The sequence below is a fragment of the Brassica napus genome (assembly GCF_020379485.1).
Source record: "Brassica napus cultivar Da-Ae chromosome A2 unlocalized genomic scaffold, Da-Ae chrA02_Random_4, whole genome shotgun sequence".
Classification (NCBI taxonomy): domain Eukaryota; kingdom Viridiplantae; phylum Streptophyta; class Magnoliopsida; order Brassicales; family Brassicaceae; genus Brassica; species Brassica napus.
The window spans coordinates 13,253-29,665 of NW_026013961.1; the positions used below are offsets into that span (position 1 = coordinate 13,253).

The 16,413-nt window shown below is 34.4% G+C and overlaps 2 protein-coding genes across 2 annotated transcripts; both read left to right on the forward strand.

The window, feature by feature from the left end:
- The first annotated feature begins 12,877 nt into the window (after window positions 1–12,877).
- Window positions 12,878–14,409, forward strand: LOC125594070 (uncharacterized protein ECU03_1610-like). The gene is made up of 2 exons (XM_048770386.1): window positions 12,878–13,131; window positions 13,575–14,409. Exons 1-2 carry the CDS (start codon window positions 12,976–12,978, stop codon window positions 14,178–14,180), a joined length of 762 nt encoding a protein of 253 aa, XP_048626343.1. The 5' UTR covers window positions 12,878–12,975; the 3' UTR covers window positions 14,181–14,409.
- Window positions 14,410–15,191: 782 nt separating this feature from the next.
- On the forward strand, window positions 15,192–16,129 carry LOC111214006 (dormancy-associated protein homolog 2). Its single transcript, XM_022715851.2, has 3 exons — window positions 15,192–15,338; window positions 15,459–15,648; window positions 15,833–16,129. Exons 1-3 carry the CDS (start codon window positions 15,221–15,223, stop codon window positions 15,867–15,869), a joined length of 345 nt encoding a protein of 114 aa, XP_022571572.1. The 5' UTR covers window positions 15,192–15,220; the 3' UTR covers window positions 15,870–16,129.
- The last annotated feature ends 284 nt before the right edge of the window (window positions 16,130–16,413 follow it).

The following is a 16,413-nucleotide window of genomic DNA, read 5'->3' on the forward strand; positions in this document are numbered from 1 at the left end:
TTAAATAATTAAGTTTTGATATATAAATATATAGTAGTTTATATTGTATTATTATATTTTTTAAATAACAGTTTTTGTTTCATATATGAAAATAAGATTAAAATATATATTTTAACCTTAATTATTAATATTTATAAACTAAAAATGTGAAAAAATTGAAATACGTTTAAGATTCATGGGTGTACCTTTCCAAAATTCAAATGTGATTTCAAGGTGCACCTGCAAAAACAAAATGAAATGACAAAAAAAGTGTTCGTGAAATTAAATAAAAAAATAAACTGAAATAAAGAAAACCCCAGATATATTGACATACCTTTGCTCGTTGCTTTGAAGTTGTGTCTGCAAATTTTCCTCTTTCATATCTATTTATATACGTAGAAAATTTCTGAAAGAAGAAAAAAAAATTAAACCACTCAACCACTTAACAAACCACACCTATTTTCCTACTTTTGTGGTTCAGGTACGTATTTTAAAACGCACTCCCTGTTTATTTTTTATTATTTTTTAAATTTTAAATCACATTGTTTTGGATAGTTATTAGAGATGAATGGTACCCTGATTTCTGTTCCGCCATGCGTTTTTGTTGTTCTACTCATAACATTCATTACCTAAAGATTACTTGGGAGCTGGTTCCTCTTATCTAAGTTCAAGAGGATTCACAAAACAAAAATTACAATAACCCAATGGCCTTAACGACATTTTTTTTCTTTTTTTTTGGCGATAGTTACTATTTTTCTTCTTATTTTCAAAAAATGAATGTGAAGTGGCAAATTATAATTGGCCGGTAAACTTACAGACACCTTTGGGACTGAACCTAAGAAAAACTCGAAATAAAATAGTAGGAGTGAAAAAATGTATGTTTTTTTCAAATTTAACAAGAAACTAGATTTTGATCCGCGCTTAGAAAGCGAGGTTTTATTTTTGGACTTAAATAAAAAAATTAAAATGAATGCTATATTCCCTTTTTTCAATTTAATTGTCGTTCTAGAGTAAAATTTTTGTTTCAAAATAAGTCTCATTTTAGAATTTCAATGCAAAATTTATTAACAAAATTTTTATGTTTATTTTTCTATTGGTTGAAATATATTTAGGTGTATATGTAATTATGTTTTTATTTTAGAAATATACAAAATCATATTTTTTAATAATCTGTGTGCATAAACCTCGACAATTAAAATGAAACAGAAGGAGTATAAGATAGTATATAAGTCTGGGAATACTTATTCGGAGTCGAGGAACCAAACTGAAAAAATGAAATAAAAAATGAACCGAATTTCATGAATAACCGATCAGATCCTATATCTATGGAACAAAACATTGAAATTGAACCGAGAACAGAATGAGTATCTGAAGTTTTAAAATATAAATTATTTACCTACAAATATATTATATTTAATTTCTAAATAACCAAATATTAAAAAAAACTATTTATAAACAAATTACCAAAAAAAATTATCCAAATAATTTTTATTCAAAATATAAGCAATGTTCTCAGATCCGATCTAGGCCCGCGGTCAAACCGGTAAATCCAATATAATTCGGATATGCTTATGTTCTTTATATAGAATTCTATTAGATGTTCTACCAACTGATATATTTTCACAAAATTCAGATTTATGAAAATTTATTGATTAAATTTATGATAAAACCCAATAAAATTCCACTAAACCGAGAACCGACACTGGCTGACCCGGTCAAAACCCAGAAAAAAAAACTTAATATGTTCTTATAAATTGATTTAACTTCTCGTATATTTTACAATAGTACATAAAACTAAATAAACTATTTGATTTGTCATATAAGGTAATGCATTGTATTTATGTTATGTATTTTAATTAATAAGATTTTTAGTGATTATCTAAAGTTACATTTATGAATTTTGAAATTAAAATAGTTACGATTTAGTTTTTCATAAAAAAATAGAACAATGTTATCACACATTTGAACAAAATGTGTTATACCATAAAATAGATATGAGAATGAAAAATTTATTATCGTGATCATGGTTCCCTTTCAAAGTTATTAAACTTTTATACTTTGAATAAGAGTATGATATAAATACACATGATACAAATACACATGAGTTTTTATTATATGGTATATAGCAGTATATATGAATTTATGTTTTCGATATTATAATGTGACGATGTCTGTAAATGGCATAAGATAGAAGAACGTGTTAAAATATATTTAGTTTTGAAATTAAGTAAACCAAACTGAGCACAAATCATAACTGGTCGATTTCAATTATATATTGGATCTTTTATATATTGGATCTATTAAAATTAGGTTTATTAAAAGGCAAAAAATCAAATGATAAATAAAATCATTTATTATGATATATTTAGAGAAAGATAAGGAAAGAGAAAAAAAAGTTAGTCTAATGAAGGGTTTATATTAGATTTTTAGGATTCCTTCCTTTTTAATAGTATAGATACTAGATTTTGACCCGCGCTTAAAAGCACGGGTTTATTTTTCAAATTAAAAAAATATTTTAAATTAATTTCTATATAAAATAGTGTATAGGTCTAGGCACATTTATATGGAACCATGAACTAAACCACATCAAACTCGAATACACGAAATCAAAATTGAAACGCATTTCATAAATAAATGATCATATCCTATATCTATGGAGCCAAAAATCTAAAACTGAACTGAAAACCAAATACGTACATAAATTTTTAAATAAAAATTATATACCTAAAATTAATAATGTTATGTAGTTTCCAAATAACCAAATATCCTCAAACTACTATTTACAAACCAAATTACATGAAAAATTGAATTATTCAAAAAACCGAATGATCTGATATTTAAACTGAAAACCCCAAAAGATCTAATATTTTATCTATAAATCTGAAATTACCTGAAAAAAACAGAATCGAAGCAGAACTGAAGTGGATCCACATTTTTTGGATATTAGTCGGTTCCTAAGTTTACTACCAAACCGAACCAAAACCTCAATAACCCAACTGAATTAAACCAAACCAAATTTTGTAAATACATGAATGGCTCCTAAATTTCTAGAACCAAAACACTAAAAACCCAAATACCCAAACCGAAGCCGACTGTTGGGGATTGATAGTGCATCTACATTTAAATGGTGCGAAGAAAGCATTATGTTTTTACAAATTATTTAACTCCTTTTTATTGGGGGTACACATATAATAAACAGACAAATTGAAATATATCGAGTGATTTATATCTGATCCAGACTCGCGGTTGAACCGATAAACCCTTGATGTATATAATATGGACTGACTTATGTTTTTCATGTAGCATTCTATCAAAGGTTCTTACCAACTGATATGTTTCCACAAAATTCAGATTTAATGAAAACATGTTAATTAAAGATCAGATAAATTAAAAAATTGTTAATTAACATATGAACCGACACCAATTACCCTCCGGTAAAACCCATAAAAACCTGATAACACTTTTTTAAAAAAATCATTAAACTTCTCGTACTCTTTAGTAATGCATAAAACTAAATAAACTATTTGATTTGTCCTTATAAAATCCCGGAAATATCTGATAACACTTTTCAAAAAGTTGATTAACTTCTCATGGTTTATAATAATACATAAAACTAAATAAACTATTTGATTTGTCATATAAAGTAAATGTATATAAAATGAGATTATAGTTTAGAAATATATGAAATAAAGTTTAGGATATATGGTTTAGAAGTTTATGGAAATATAGTTTAGGGTATAGGGTTTGATTTATACTGAAAATATGATAAAAATCTCTAGAAAATATGTATTTGAACAAATACATAGATTCAAGAAAGTACATGAAAATGGTGAGAGTCAAATAAGTATATATTATATGGTTCATTTTATAGGGATTTGGTTTGTATTGAAAATATACATAATACCTTGAATATATTTTGTAAGTTCATATATAGATTTTAAAACATACATGGATAACATATCCACTAATTTAATCACGACCAGTAGCATTTTGATTTTTTTTATGTTTGGTTATTTATATAAGTTCAAAAATATGTGCATTTCATATTATTATTTGTTTTGACTTTTTCCTCGCTTAATGAAGTGAATAATAATGCATTCAAAATATTACTATGTGTAAAAGACTATGTTAGATCACTACAAGAAAACATAGCAGTAACAACGGCGTTTTACGACGAAATTATTTCCTCGTAAATTTACATCAACTTTACAACGCAATTACGACGAGACATTATTTCGTCGTAAACTCCATGGTAATTTACGACGAAAGGATTTTGTCGTAAAGTCAATGTAAGTTTACGACAAAAGTACGTGGAATGCGAAATAGTTGTAAACGTTACATCGACATTACAACGAATCATGTTATCGTTATATAAAGGTGAAAACGTGTATTGAAAGTGCTTTAACTTACCTAAATTTGTTGTAAACTCGTTGCAAATTTTCCATGTAAAATCCATGTAAAACTTACCATATTTCTCTATATATATGTCATTTCCCACAACTCTCTTCCTCACAACACACAACTCTCTTCCTCACAACACACAACTCTCTTCCTCTCGAACCTGATGGCGTTTAGACTCTGCTCCTCATTCAGCCACCAATTACTATTTCGAAGATGACGATAAGGAACATGAGTCATTCGTCTGTCTGCCAATTCAGTGGAGCGACAAGGAGAAAGTGGAGGGAAGTGCAGTTGGTTTATACTTGAGTGGAACCTCCGACCATTGTCAAAGGTTCCTCTCAAGTACAAACCAGCTGCACTTCCGTCCACTTTCTCCTTGTCGTTCCACTGAATTGGCAGACAGACGAACGACACAGGTTCCTTATCGTCGTCTTAGAAATAGTAAATGGTGGGTTAACAACGCAATTACGACGAAACCAACGAAACCATATTTCGTCGTAAACGCCATGTAATATTACGACGCATGTACGTCGAAAAGAAAACTTTACATCGACATTACAACGAATCATGTTACCGTTATATTTAGGTGAAAAACTTATCGAAGTTCGTTGTAAAGTCGTTGTAAAAAAACCATGTAAAATCCATGTAAAAGTTTCCTTGTAAAATCGTTGTTATATTTCAACTACCCAACTCGAAAATTTCTCTATATATATGTCATTTCCCACAGCTCTCTTCCTCACAACACACAACACACAACTCTCTTCCTCACAAGACCCAAACGGAAAAAAAAATTTTTAAAAAAATAGAAGAAAAATGGTCGGTGGCGGTAGTATTTACGAGTTGCGAAGTTGGATGTATTTGCACAAAGATTCCGACGGGAGAGTGACGAATGCATTTCTGAACGGGCTAGAGACATTCATGCACCAGGCGGGCTGTACACCGATCACGCAGGAAAGCGGTAAGATGTTCTGCCCCTGTTCAAAATGCAAGAATTCGAAATTTGCACGTAGTGAAACTGTATGGAATCATTTAGTAAACAGAGGATTTACACCACAGTACTGCATTTGGTATCAACATGGAGAGGGTTATGGGGGAAATGAAGCTAGTAGTAGTAATGCTAATTTTGAGGATGCTAATTTTGAGGATGCTCATCATAATGAAGAACCGAATCATGTGCATAATGAATATAATTATCATCAAGAGGAGCAGATGGTAGATCATGATAGGGTTCAAGATATGATTAGTGATGCATTTTTAGAAACAACTACAACAATAGCTGATGGAACTGGAAATGTAGAAGAACCTAATTTGGATGCAAAAAGGTTTTATGAAATGCTAGATGCTGCAAATCAACCAATCTACACTGGTTGTAGAGAACGGATCATAATTTACCTGAGAATTGCATGGATGCATGGGCGGAGTTGTTTAAAGAGTATTTGCCAGAAGACAACGTGTCTGCTGAATCTTATTATGAGATTCAGAAATTGGTTTATAGTCTTGGGTTACCCTCGGAGATGATTGATGTTTGCGTCGACAACTGCATGATCTACTGGAAGGAAGATGACAAGTTAGAAGAGTGTCGATTCTGCAAAAAACCACGATTCAAACTGCAAGGCCGTGGGAGGAATAGGGTACCGTACCAAAGGATGTGGTACCTACCAATTACAGACAGATTGAAAAGATTATATCAATCTGAGAGGACTGCTGCGTCGATGAGGTGGCATGCCGAACATGTCCAGAGAGATGGTGAGGTTGCACATCCATCAGACGCAAGAGCGTGGAAACATTTCAACAAGGTACACGGAGATTTTGCTACAAATATTCGGAATGTCTATCTTGGGTTATGCACCGATGGATTTAGTCCATTTGGAATGTCTGGTAGACAATATTCTTTGTGGCCAGTCATTCTTACGCCGTATAATTTACCGCCGGATATGTGCATGGAACAAGAATTTCTATTTTTGACCATATTAATCCCATGGCCGAAGCATCCAAAACGGTCTCTTGATGTTTTTCTTCAACCGTTGATAGAAGAGCTAAAGCAATTGTGGTCAGAAGGGGTGAGGACGTACGATTGTTCCTTGAAAAACAATTTTACGATGCGAGCAGTTCTGATGTGGCGATAAGTGATTTCCCTGCTTATGGGATGTTGTCTGGCTGGACAACACATGGAAGATTATCTTGTCTGTATTGTCTTGGATCCACGGATGCTTTTCAACTGAAGAATGGTAGGAAGAGTTATTGGTTTGATTGTCATCGTCGCTTTCTTCCACTTGCCCATCCGTACAGAAGAAATAAGACATTGTTTCGACACAAAAAAATTGTCAGAGACAGTCCTCCTCCATATCTCACCGGCAAGCAGATCGAAGCGGACATTGATTATTACGGAGCTCAGGAAACAGTTAAGGTTGGAGGAAATTGGCATGTTCCTGGGAATATGCTTGATGGGTATGGTGTATCTCACAATTGGCATAAGAAGAGTATATTTTGGGAGCTACCTTATTGGAAGGATCTTCTCTTACGCCACAATCTGGATGTCATGCATATCGAGAAGAACTTTTTTAGAACATCATGAATACATTACTTAACGTCCCTGGGAAGACAAAAGATAACAAAAAGTCAAGGATTGACTTACTTGATATTTGCTCAAGAAGTGAGTTACATATCAAGAGCAATGGAAACGTTCATGTTCCCATCTTCCGGTTGTCATCAGCAGCCAAAACAACCTTGTTTGACTGGGTTGCATCGGAAGTTAAGTTTCCTGATAGTTATGTTTCAAATATGTCAAGATGTATTGAACGAGGTCAAAAGTTCTCCGGAATGAAAAGTCATGATTATCATGTGTTTATGCAACGACTGCTTCCATTTGCTTTTGCCGAGCTCCTTCCAGCAAATGTCCACGAAGCACTTGCAGGTAATTGTAAATTTATATATATACATATGTTATGAAATGTTATTAATTTGATTCCTTTTAAAATATACAGCCATCGGAGCATTTTTCAGAGATCTTAGCACACGTACGTTCAAAGAAGAAGTCATCGAACAACTTCATCAGAACATTCCGATCATATTGTGCAACCTGGAGAAGATATTTCTTCCTTCATTTTTTGACGTCATGGAGCATCTAGTTGTCCACCTACCGTATGAAGCATTGCTTCGTGGACCTGTTCACAACGGATGGATGTATCCGTATGAGCGACAGATGAAACATTTGAAGGGGAAAGCAAGAAATCTTGCAAAGGTAGAGGGTTCAATAGTTGCGGGGAGTTTGACAGCCGAAACATCTAACTTCACATCATACTACTTTGCTCCAACTGTTCGTACGAGAAAAAGAGTTCCTAGGAGATATGATGATGGTGGAGTACCGACATCATATCCAATTGATGGTGTTCCTGACATTTTCTGCAAAATTGGACGGTTTGGTGGTAAAACGAAAGAAGTATGGTGGTCATGTGAAGAAGATAAACATAGTGCCCACACTTATATTCTGCTCAACAGCGAGGATGCAATGACCCGTTACTTTGAAAGGTAAATATTTTTGTGAATGATAATTATATGAATTGAAGTTAATTATGTATGATTTGATTATTTGTTCAATTTGCAGGATGTTTGTATCTCAAGTTGAAGAAGCAATACCAGGAATATCTGCAACTGATGTGGATACACGTAAAGATAAGCACTTTGTCAAGTGGTTAAAATCACAAGTAATATATCTCATACTATTATATTAATTAAGTAAGTGTTTAAGAATATATATATGCTTTTTGCAGGTTGATTATGACGATCCTTATTATCCCGTATGGTTTCACGAATTGGTTCAAGGTCCAGTTGCAAAGGTCACCACATCACCAATGTATTTCACACGAGGATTTACCTTTCACACATACGAATATGGGAGACATCGGGCAACGAGTAACTACGGAATATGTGTGAAAGGTGAAACAGACTTTTACGGGATATTGCAGGAGATTATTGAAGTAGAATTTCCGGAGTTATTGAAGCTAAAATGCGTCCTCTTCAAATGTGAATGGTTCGATCCTGTTGTGAACCGAGGGATTCGGTATAACAAATTTGGTGTTGTGGATGTCAATTTTGGGAGAAGATACAACAAATTTGAGCCTTTCATTTTAGCTTCACAAGCCGAGCAAGTTAGCTTCCTTCCTTATCCTCGGCTTCGAACTTCCGGGATAAACTGGGTAACTGCTATCAAAATTACACCTCGTGGATGCATTGTCGTTGGAGAAGAACCGCCCTTGCAAGAAGAAGATGCTATCACTGAAGTTGAGGTACCAGAACAACCAACTGATGAAATTCTTTTGATCGACCCGCAAAACTTTCAATATGAAGATATTCCCGAAGATGCGACAGATGAAGCACGTGAAGACGAGTTCGATAGAAGCGACGATGATGATTGTAATGATAGTGATGAGAACGAAAACGATTTAGAGTGATGTAATAGTGATGAGAACGAAAACGATTTAGAGTGATGTAATATATGTATCAAATGTTGGATTTCTCTATTGTAAAATTTTCTAAAAGAAAGAGTAAGAAGTAGTATGAAATAAGATATGATGTTAGATGATATGTGACTTTGGGGTTTAGGGATTTCATTCTCGGTGTTTAGGGTTAAGCGTCGTAAAATCGATGTAAAAATAACACGGAAGACGTAATTTCGTCGTAAATGGAAAAACGCGGGCCTGGTAATTTCGTCGTAAATCGAAAAACACGGGCCTGGTAATTTCGTCGTAAATGGAAAAACGCGGGCCTGGTAAATTCGTCGTAAATGGAAAAACGCGGGCCTGGTAAATTCGTCGTAAATTTACGTCGCTTTTACGACGAATCCTAATCTATAAAAGGAGACGCCGAGAGCGAGGCTGCCTCGCTCATTCCTCCCAAATTCCTTTGCTCTCTCTAAGGTAAACTCTCTCTTCTCTCTTTTTTTTTTTTTTTTAAATTAGTTTAGGTGATTAGTTAGGTAGCGGAATTAGTTTAGGTGATTAGTTAGGTAACGGAATTAGTTTAGGTGATTAGTTAGGTAACGGAATAATATTTTAATTATGTCATAATTGATTAAATTTATTTTAATTATTTTTAGATGGCTCCTAGAAGAAAATCAGCAGCACCTAGTTATAGAGATTTGTTTGGCGACAATGGTTCCGGTACATCTTCTTCCGGTCCATCGTCTTCCGGTCCATCATCCTCCACCGCAGTTCCAGACTCTCAGCCTTCTCAGAGAGTTGCTTGGAGTCCTCCTCCACCGATGCCTCCACCGCAGATGCCTCCACCTCCTCCTCCAGCGGCTGCACCTCAGCCTATCCCAGAAGGTGCAGTTCATCCGGATCTGCGTGTGCCTTCATATGCCCCATTCGCGAGATATACGGTGGAGGATTTGCTTGCCCAGCCTGGACAGGAGGGTTTGGATGTTCTAGACCCCGATAAACCCCCAGAAACTTATTGGTAAGTTATAAATTTTTATTACATTAAAATTTAAATTATTTTTATTTTCTAACGGTTAAATTGTTTTCCTTTCAGGTTTGGGGCTAACAACCGTGTTGGCCGGAGCGTTTCGAAAACGATTAAGGGTTACTACGACGGGGCATATCCGAACTGGAGCAAGACTCCAAATCACGTTAAGATCACTTGGTTTAAAATGTTTGCGGTAAGATTTTTAAATTTAATTAAATTTTCATTTTTAAATATGTATTTTTTTTAAATATTATTATTAATTGTAATTTCTTCAAAAATTTTAATTTTGTTTCAGCAAAAGTGGCATTGGTCTTTGGGAATCACCGAGATGGTGAAGGCGAAATTTGTTGCAAAAGCAAAGGTCCGCCTCTGCAACACAGTCTCTGATTGGAAGGACAAGTGGGAGCTCGACGGGTATGAGGGAAAGCCCACTGAGCTCACGAAGGATGTGTGGGATGGCCTCATCGCCTATTGGAAGCACCCCTCTTCGATCAAAAAGGCCAATTCGTGCTCGGCTTCTCGAAGAACGAAGGATAAAGATGGTAATTTGCCCATGCTTCACAGAACCGGCCAAAAACCACATGCATGCATCCATCTAGAAGTTGTAAGTTTTGTTTTAAATATTTATTTTAAAATATTCAATTAATATAATTTTTAATAATTTTTTTTTTGTAGTTGGAGAAGACGGGAGTCTTACCATCTCTGTCTGACCTATTCAAGATGACTCACGCCACATCCGACGGAGTTTTTGTGGATCCTGCATCTGAGAAACTCGCTCAAGCAGTGGCTACTCGGATTGAAGAACGGGAGACGCAACTAACTCAGGAGTCTCCCGATGGATTACCCGTCACATTGTCCACCGAAGAAGCGGACAGAATCTTCGAAGATGTAGTACAACTAAAAATTTGTGTTTACATTATTATTAATAACTATATTAATATATGTTTTAATTTTATAGCTGGCTCCTAGAAAGAAGGGACGAATAGTCGGTATAGGCTCTGTTAACGAAGTTGCAAGGGCAACTTCGTCATACACTTCGAGACGGGATGAAGAGACTTCTCAGATGAAAGCTCGAATGGATAGCCAGCAGGTTCGTTTAGACTCTCTTGAGGATTTGCTAGACGTGATGGCCGTGGGAAATCCGCTTATGCAGAGAATGTTGAGTGACAGACGAGCCGCTCTTGGGTTGCCAGTACGAGATCCCCAAGAGTCCGATCCAACCCGTCAACAGCCGAGCAACCCTACCGACTACTTCGATGATATGTAGTTTTTTTAATATTTCGGTTTGTATTATGAATTTAAATATTATGACTTTTAAATGCTTTTTTAATATATGTTTTTTATTTTCATATTTTGTTTTAAAATTAAAATAATTTAAAATTCCGAATTTTAAATAAATTCAAATATATATTATAAAATTAAATATATTTGAGGTTAAAAAATATTCAAAATCTATATTATAAAACGAAACGTCGATGTAAACTCGACGTAAATATTTACGACTGATTACCGTCGAAACATTTACGTGGAGTTTACATCGAAATATTTACGAGGGTTTTACATCGAAATGTTTACGTGTTCGTTACAACGAAAATATTTACGTCTGCTTTACATTGAATCCATTACGTTGAGTTTACCACGAATTATTACGTCTCGTTTACGACGAAACTATGGTCTGCGCTTTACGAGGAATATATTTCGTCGTAAAGTTAACAAGTCATTTACGACGAAACTTCGGTTACGACGGGCGTTTTATGACGAAACGTGTTTCGAGGTTATTTCATCGTAACACCCCGTTTATGACGAAGGTACAACGTATATTGCCCTCCTAAAAAATATGTTTTCTTGTAGTGGATGCAAATATATCGGTGATATAATGATGATAGGCAGTTGGGTTGTTCCCTATTAATAATACTGATAATTTTGATTAATTAATGTAAGTATAAAATAAGACGTATTATTTTTTTAGTGAATATGTCCAACAACCTTGTTTAAGTAGATTTTTTAGAATTCCTTCCATTTTAATAGTATAGATAAGAAAAAAATAATTATCATTTGTGAATGGTGACTCTTTTTTTTATGAAAAAAAATCTTTTTTTTTATTCTTGATCATTGGTCGGAGCCAAAAAAGTTTAGCCCTGATTGACTTTATATTTTCGGTTTTGCAGGATTTAAAAATCTATGCAATTTCATTTTCAATTAGGCCATTTAATTTCTAATCATTCTAAAATGGTTAAGCATGAAGTACATGGAAAATGAGGAATAAGTTGTTATTTAAAATAATAAAAAAATTCCTCATGTTACGAACCAAGGGGACTACAGAGAAGATTATTTGGATGGAAGCAGTAAAGCAACTACAAATAATAATTACTATTATTGAAGAATTTTTTGTTTTGGATGCTATGGAAATGCAACCCTAATTTCACCACAAAGAGGTGAAAGACAATTATTCCATAATTATTCTTCCATTGAAGACACTCATTCACTATTAGAATATGAAGCAATAGCCTTACGACCGCCATCCTTGAGAATTGAGATGTCAGATGTACAAACTAAAGTCTAAACCAGCAATTTTTGAAGAGGATGCCAACGTATTGTCTGATACCCTTAAGTCTGTTGGAATAGAGAAACCCCAAGACAATTAAACTAGTACTATCAAGCCAATAATAAGGTGTGATGTGATTTGATGCCTCAGTTACCACTCATGTGATAGACATCTGCACCTTAACTTGTTCATGTGAGAATAAGTTTTTTCATGTACATAGGAAGTTTTTTGCGGAAGTAGATCGTTTAGAAAAGACTTCTAGGATAAGTATGTAATATAGGGGGACTTCATATCTGTTACCTGTTTTGCTACGGAACAAACTTCATTACTGGTAAAAAAAGAGAAAAATAAAAGAAAGAAAAGGTCGGTCAAAGGATAGAGCGCAAGAGAAAACGCAAAACAATTTGACACTTGTTATTTTAGTGACATGTGTCAAATACGTGCCGCCAGCTGTGTTTACTGGCCCTATAAATTTGCAATGTAGACATATGCGAAAGATGAGAACGACGAGACTTCGAAAATTTCAGACAAAACAAAAATATTTTCAAAAAGCTAAATTGAGAAGAAAATTGTTTCTCTGATTGATGAATATGGCGGCTATGCAACTGTCGAGCACAGCTTCTTGCGGTCTCTTTAGAGCTTTCCCTGAGAGCCGAGCTCCTCCCAGAACTCCTGCGGTGGTGATTGGTCGGAAACACTCTCGTGTCATTTTTGCTTCATCGGTCAATAACCATTCTAAGGTAATTATTACATATACACATATAAAACAAATCGATGCATCATCGGTGACTAGTTAATGATTCCCATTTTCTATACGATTTTTTTTCACAGAATTTTTCTATATCTTAAGTTGTGTGATATGTAATTTTCTATAAATTTTGTATGTAAATATATATTGGGAATTTAAGGAAATTTTTTAAAAAGTGTAAGAGTATCAGTGTTATTTTAAATATATGGTTTACACAAACAATTAGGTTAACTTGTGTCACAAGGAATGAAGGTTTTATTTTTTGAATAAGGCTTTACTTGCAAGAAATCAAGTTGAAGATACTTTAACGGCTAATCAGTAGTTATGATTTTATTCCCCCTTCGTTTATCAGACATATCTTTGAGTTCTCCTTATTAACACAAGGTGAAACTTGAAACTTGAAACTTGAAAGAAGTGATTGTTCTGTTTTTACAGGGAAGAAACGATCCAGTAGAGAAAGCAAGAGACTCAAGGGCTGATTTGGCAAATGATTCAAGGAAATGGAGAGAAGAATCTGGCGAAGACTTAGAGGCTTGCAAAGAGCAAGCTAAGGACAAAGCTTATGATATGAAAGACAAGACTAAGGACAAAGCTTATGATGTGAAAGAGAAGACGAGAGGTTATGCGGAAGAGACTAAGGATAAAGTGAATGAAGGAGCGAGTAGAGCAGCTGATAAAGCTTACGAGACGAAAGAGAAGGCCAAGGACAAAGCTTATGATGTGAAAGAGAAGACGAAAGATAAAGCGGAAGAGACAAAAGATAGAGCCAAGGAATATGCAGAGGATTCAAAGGAGAAATCAGAGGATTTGGCTCAGGGGTTTAAGGAAAAGGCCCAAGATGTTGGGGAAAAGACTATGGAGACAGTGAAAGATGCGTGGGAGACGGCTAAGAGCACAGCTCAGAAGGTCACAGAGGCAGTGGTTGGGTCCGGTGAGGAGGCGGATAGGGAACGGCATGATGTTGACAAGGGCGTGGAAGATTTGTCGAAAAAAGCTAAGGAAAATTGGAAAGACGATGATGATGATCTAAAGGGGTTCTAAGATCATCAATATATATATATATATATATAGATATACACTAGTCAAAAGTGTTCCTCTTTGTGTTTGAAGTTTTCTGTTTCAGAACTTTGACAGTTTCAGATTTTTACAGTCGCTTTCCTAGGTTTGAGATTGATCTGTGAAGAATATCATGTGATCGTCAAAGACTTAAGTCTAAATCTTACTTAATAGATTAAGGAGTCATGAATAAGAGATAATAATCTTCGACTGTTGATACATGTTTACTTCACTTTGACTGTTGATACATTTTTACTTCACACTCAAGTAAAGAAACTTCAAGTGTGGTTAGTTCTGTTGGTTTTGGTTCCAGATTTAAGAGAAAATATATACCTCTAAATTGTTGAATTTTTCTATTTTATTGTCCTAAATTGTCTATGACTACCTAAATTTCAGAATTGGCCGTGCCGCCTTGGTTCTGTAAAACTCTATTTTGCTCAGTTTAGGACTAACATTTCACGTTTGTTTTCGCCGTCTCGTGCTGGAGACATGTTTTTAGAAGCGTGAGAACTTCCTAATTTAAGTTGAGGGCATAGAGGAATGTGTATGCAATAAAAAAAATATTTTGTTATAATAAAAATAACGGCAGGCTTTAATTGTTGTGTACGCAAAGATTATATGTATAAAGAAATCGAAACAAAAAACTATTTTTGACATTGAAAGCTTCAGTCTCACTTATCTCCAAAAGAAACGGACAAATTTTTGCAAGAGACCAGCTCGCGAATTTGCAATTTGATTTGATTGTCACGTGTCCAAAGTTGTTAAGACTGGTCAGTTAAACCGGTGGATAACTAACTGATTTGTTTCAGTTTGTATCACCGGTTATCTCGGTTCAATTCTTGGAGGAAAACTATCAATAAAACACACATTGTTATGGTTTACTTCTCGTATTTATACATTTCAATAAACCAAAGGGATGAACCCAATCTCTTTGGCCGGACCTATTCAAATAACACCAAAACCAGATCGTGTTATGTATTTAAAGGAGGGACGTGAACAGATGATCTCTCTAAGCAAAATAAAAAATGGGTGTACTTGAAAACCTCTGGGACGACGTCGTGGCTGGTCCTCAACCTGAAGCCCGTGGCCGTGGCCATCTCAGGCGAATCTCCACCGGTTTGACTAGCCTGAACAATACGAAAGGTAAACTGAAACATTTAAAAATTTGAGTATCATATTATGTTGTTCTCTAATTCTCTTGGTAAACAATACTACCGGTTTAACTAGCTTGAACAATACACTTAAATATACAATGATTCTTAGAAGCAACAATGGTGGGCGGATCAGCGTCTCTACCAGCGAGTCCGACTACCCCGGCCACACCAGGATCTGGCCGGAAAGTGGATGTGTGGAGAAGTGTATTTCATCCAGCAAGTAATGTGACCACAAGGGAGATTGGTGCTAATGTCTTTGATAAACCTTCTCATCCTAATTCTCCCACGGTTTATGACTGGTAAGTAAATATAGTAACACTTCATAAAAAAAAATTCAGTTTGTTAGTGATCTTGATTTCTTTGTAACAAAGAATTAACATTGCAATCTTTGGTAGATATTCCATAATACAGTTGGTTTCGGTTTGATTACGTACAAACATGACAGATTGTGGACCTTGTGGTTGTTATGTTGTTGCATGACAGGTTGTACAGCAGCGAAACCAGGAGCAAGCACCGTTAAAGCGTGCTGTCATCGACGGATCGTCAAATTAAAATAAGTCAAGATCTCATAAAATTAAGTGGTTACTATTATTTCAAGATGATTAATAATCAGTTAAGTTGGCTGTATTATCGGTGTTAAAATGAATTACTAGCTTCTGATTTGCTTTGAAAAACGCGGGACTGCGGGATTGTTTTGTGTCGACAAAAATAATTATTAAGGAATGTTTTTTTTTTATAATTTATAATTTAATATATATCAATATTATTAATTCAGGATCATCCTTATCTTTTGCCCCTACAACTACCTGGAATATTACTTTTTTTGCCACTGGACTTACATTAAAAAAAAAAACAATTTTTGTATAACTGTATCCATTAGAAACCACGATTTATTTTCTAAGCTAAACAGTTACGTTTTCCTGGTCATTGGATATATAAAATTTAAAACAGAGCCCATTAAATATCTGAACAAACCCAATATATGTTTTTTCTCATTCATGGCAACAAATATATATGTTTTCAAACGAAAAAATAATTACAATATTTTTTATAAAAGAAAATAC